We start from the raw sequence: 5,000 nt of genomic DNA, 5'->3' as shown, positions 1-5,000 counted from the left end.
AGATGTGATGTGACCATACTGAGCCACAGAGAGAGAGAGAGAGAGAGAGATGTGACCATACTGAGCCACAGGGAGAGAGAGAGAGAGAGATGTGACCATACTGAGCCACAGAGAGAGAGAGAGAGAGAGAGAGAGAGAGAGAGAGAGAGAGAGAGAGATGTGACCATACTGAGCCACAGGAAGAGAGAGAGAGATGTGAAGGAGGGAAGAGAGGAGAGAGAGAGATGGAGAATGAAGATTGTTCATCCTGCATTCACCATGTTCAGATCTTGTGAAAAGCAACCAGTGCCCATACTTTGTCTGGAGGAATGAATGATGGGGCTTATGAAACAAATGTTTGCCTTTTTGAGATGTGAAGATGTGTAAAGTTAAAGGATGTCTCTGCTCTAGAGAGGTGCAGAGGTGGAGTGAAAGTGAACGAGCGTCCTGGAAGCGGCCCGTGCCGTCCCCTCTAGCTGGGGGCCAGACCAGTCGTCTGCCTGCTGACAGCTGACACTATACTGTACACACACCCTTATTCAATAATACAGATGTTTCACTGCTCAGCCTGGTCCATACCCTCTACACACACACACACACACACACACACACACACACACACACCCACACGTATTCACAAAACATACAAGCAAGGTACACGCATGCATGCATACATGACACATAGGCTAGTATGCACGCTACACACATGACCATAGGCCTACAACACAAGGCCTCCTATCATGTATCCTTGGCACATACAGCCATTCAAACATGTACACAACATTCTCACACACACACACACACACACACACACACACACACACACACACACACACACACACACACACACACAGGGATACACAAACGCTGCTGTAAGCTGACACTGTTCAGAGCGCCCAGGGAGGAAAGTGACACTAATGATTGTGATGGTACCAAGGCGGTTTATCTGCGAACACGATCCAGCAGTGCCTTTAAGACAAGCAAACCCATGACAGAGGTAACAGACAGGCTGACAGGAAGAGAGACTGATCCAGTGGGCTCATCTTCCTGCAGGCTGCTCTGTTCACACTGGGGATCGTTACTTGCATAAGGTTGTCAGAGTGTCATCGAGTGCAACGGGACAATTATCTGTGACTCTGACAATCCTATATCAATCTGTCATCCATTCGCTTGTCCTCTGGTCAGGCTGTTGTGAGCAGCATTCAGTTTGCTGTTGATTATTTTATAAAACTAGGCTCGGCCCGCCCTGCAGCTCGGCCACTGCGCGGGCTCGCTTACGCAGCTCGGCCGCTGCACGGCCTCGTCCACAGCTCGGCTGCTGTGTGACCTCACCTGCCCTATTGGTAGGTGCACATTTTCTCAACTTTGCATCACTGGTGACATCTACAATTGCTCGAGTGACCATCACTGATCACATCATGGAGTGCTCGAGTGACGTCACTCAGCGCACAATTGCTAAACTTCGGCCTCGCCCGCAGCTCGGCTGCTGTGTGGCCTCGCCTGCTCTATTGGCATGGTCAACTTTGCATCACTGATGACATCACGCACTGATGACATCAGTCAGATGTTAAATTTGCTCACCTCTGATTTATCCTGTTCTAAAATGTCTGTGCTTTATTTCCCTTTACGTAAGCCTCTAAGAACACACTCAAATGAGAGTGTAACGTGTTAGATAGAGCTGTTGTGGAACCGCTCCACTGGAGGAAATTACTAGAACATAAACTGGTATGAATTATTGGTAACCTGAGACAGTGGTTCCCAAAGTGGGGTCCCTGGACTTCCAGGGGTCCTTGAGGGGGTTCCACGACCACGGACGGGGGTACCCAGCAAATGGGGGATAGTTTATTTTCTGAATAATTTCATTTAGAGAATGCCTGTTCTAATTATAGATTTCACTTCCATGCATTATCTCACCACAAACAGTTGTAGAATTTCATTCGAAAACAATAATAACAAAAATCTGTGTCCCTGAGACTAAATCAAATGGGACCATTTAATTAAATTAAAACTTTTAAGAGCTGCAAGGGCACAGCCAGTATTTTGTAATCGTTTGTAGTCAAAGTACGACCCATTCACAGCATTATACTAAATCAGTCCACTGGATAAAAAAGAAGAAGAAAAAGGCCTATAAACAGTGCGGCTTTAGGGGCTGCTTGCAGCCAACTAATGACCTCTGTGTGACCTTTGAATAAATCACTATACTGTGGAGGCATCACATCTATCCGTACTCTCTAGACAACAAATGTAGGTGGCTGTGGAAAGAATTACGTGTAACAGAGTAGACCTATATCATCTTCACAGTAACTTACTATACCTTCACACTAAGGTGCCTTTAATTTGGAGTTTTGTTTTGTAGTGGTTTTGTTTATCTGTGGGAAATTGCTGTGTGTGTTTTGGGTGAAGGCAGGTGTGTCCGGGTGTGCCGCCACTCTGGTCTACATGATCTCACATAGTGACATGACGTAGTGCAGTGCCAAATGTCGTGCAATTTGACATAGCGCCACCTACTGTACATGTACTGGCAACAACTGCTGGCAATAAAAATGCAGTTTATCTCGAGAACCGTTGGTCCGATTGACTTCAAACTTGGGGAGTGTGCTGCTGGGAACCCGACTTTCATGCAAGTCAACATAGCACTACCTATTGGCAACACAAAAAGAGGTTTATCTCGAGAAACATTTGCCCAATTGACTTCAAACTTTGGGAGTGTGCTTAGAGGGACCTGATGGAGTGCAGTGTGTGTGGGGGGGGGGAGAGCGCCCACGAGGTGGTGCATGGGGGGAACGGGTACTGTAAAACTATATTGGAAAAGTAGATTATAAAATTCACGAAATAATCTCTGATTAATAATAGGCTATCGTTTATAATTTCTTGTCTGAGGACATACGTGTAACTGCCTCCCAAATGTAATATTTGAGTAGGTCAAAACGAATAAGTCAGCACACACTCCAACTCAAATGTATTATGTTAACAAGCTGCTGAGGGACCAAATGAAGGAAAATTAACAACTGACAACTGGACCACAAGAGGGGCTGCAGATAAGACCTGCTGCATGGCCACAGGCAAGATTGTTATTGACTTCACACACGCACGCACACACGCATACAGACAGACAGACAGACACACACACACACACACACACACACACACACACACACACTCACACACACGCACACACACACACACACGCAGACACACACACACACACACACACACACACACACACACACACACACACACACACACACACACACACACACACACACACACACACACACACACACACACACTCCTTCAGCCCAGCAGACGGTCTCCGGTCTGTACACTGGACGTCTGGTTTTTATGAGGGGGCAGCACCTGGTGGTGACGTCACCACTGGGGGCACTGATAATCAGATTGCGAATGGCATGGTCTGATGCGCGCACGCACGTACACAGATAAAGTGTGTGTGTGTGTGTGTGTGTGTGTGTGTGTGTGTGTGTGTGTGTGTGTGTGTGTGTGTGTGTGTGTGTGTGTGTGTGTGTGTGTGTGTGTGTGTGTGAGAGAGAGCGAGAGAGAGGAAGAGAGCGAGAGAGGGGATGAGAGAGAGGTGATAAAGCATTGAGAGAGGGGGAGTGAGAGATAGAGAGAGAGAGAGAGAGAGAGAGAGAGAGAGAGAGAGAGAGAGAGAGAGAGAGAGAGAGAGAGAGAGAGAGAGAGAGAGAGAGAGAGAGCATCACAGCGCAGTAGAGGCGACAGGCACGCAGATGTGTCTGAGCGGAGTGGAGGAACGCACTTCCCATCGCGCTCTCCTGAAGAACGCATTTGACTGGCTGCCAGTTACCACTTACCACAGACCCCAAACACACACAAGGACACTGAGCGGGGAACTGTCCTCGTCCACACCGGGGGAACCCACAGCCACGATCCAGGAGATTTGCGCACATGTCGTTTTGTTAACTTAATGATGCACTCTACTGGCGACAACTAATTCATAAAAATGAAACACCAAGACGCCGCTTCAAGCTCCAGGGGTCCGCTGTGGTATTTTCACCTGGGACAAAGTCCGGTAAGCCTGCACGATTCTCCCCCAGTCACCCACAGAGCGACTAGTCACTCGGTCACCTTCCGAAACCACGGCTGTCTTGTGGCGACGTGCGTGGTGCGCCAGAGTGCGTGTTGTGAGTGACTGACCATAGTCCTTTTTGAGAGAGAGAGAGAAGGAGAGGCTGGATAGAAAGAGCATCCAGACATCCAATAGGGACCGACAGCCAGACACCCAGAGTAGCCGCCTCGCCTCTCTCCCAGCTCCGCAGACCCATGCAGGATGCCCGGGGAGCGCCAGCGGCGGGGAGTCCTGGTCCAGCTCAGCCCGAGTTCATGACGCTGTGGGCGGCCTCGTCATGCGTCTCCTGCCCGAGCCCAGCGCCCAGTCCCTCCGGCTACTCTTCCTCTTCGTCTTCGTGATGGGGGTGGCCCCGTCCCCGGCTCTCACGGCCGGCTGCCCCGACAGGTGCGTGTGTGACGACCAGCTGGTGGTCCAGTGCGCCGGGCAGGAGCTCACCCTCTTCCCCAGCGACCTGCCACTGGCCACCCGGCAGCTCATCATCTCCAACAACCGCATCGGGGACCTTCCGGCGCTGCAGCTCAACTACCTGTCCGACCTGGTGTATCTGGACTGCAGCAACAACTCTCTGGCCGAGATCTCCGAGTCCACTTTCGGGAACCTGCGGAAGCTCGCTTACCTGGACCTGTCCTTCAACACGCTGCTGCAGATCGAGGACCGGACTTTCGGGCCCCTGGCGTCTCTGGTGATGCTTCGGCTGACGGACAACCCGGCGCTGGGGGAGATCCACGCGGACGCCTTCTCGGAGAACGTGGCCCTGCAGGTGCTGGACGTGAGCCGGAACAACCTGACGGCCCTCAACATCAGCACCCTGATCGCCCTGCCCGCCTTGCGCTCTCTGGGGCTCAGCGGCAACCCGTGGAGGTGCGACTGTGACACCGAGGACCTCTGTCTCTGGGTGCAGATAGAGGGCTTC

The 5,000-nt window shown here is 50.9% G+C and overlaps 1 protein-coding gene across 1 annotated transcript in view; it reads left to right on the top strand.

The window, feature by feature from the left end:
- Positions 1–4,361: 4,361 nt before the first annotated feature.
- The window catches only part of lrrc52 (leucine rich repeat containing 52), a gene marked incomplete at both ends in the record, with an annotated part of 22,370 nt that continues 21,731 nt past the window's right edge, over positions 4,362–5,000 (top strand). Inside the window, one exon of the mRNA XM_083647626.1 lies at positions 4,362–5,000. This exon is cut by the window's right edge and continues 10 nt beyond it. Coding sequence (XP_083503752.1) covers positions 4,362–5,000 — 639 coding nt within the window.

Source organism: Poromitra crassiceps, assembly GCF_964638095.1.
Source record: "Poromitra crassiceps genome assembly, chromosome: 12".
NCBI classification, from domain to species: Eukaryota; Metazoa; Chordata; class Actinopteri; order Beryciformes; family Melamphaidae; genus Poromitra; species Poromitra crassiceps.
The sequence above is the reverse complement of the archived record's forward strand: the minus strand, read 5'-3'. Positions and strand labels throughout refer to the sequence as shown.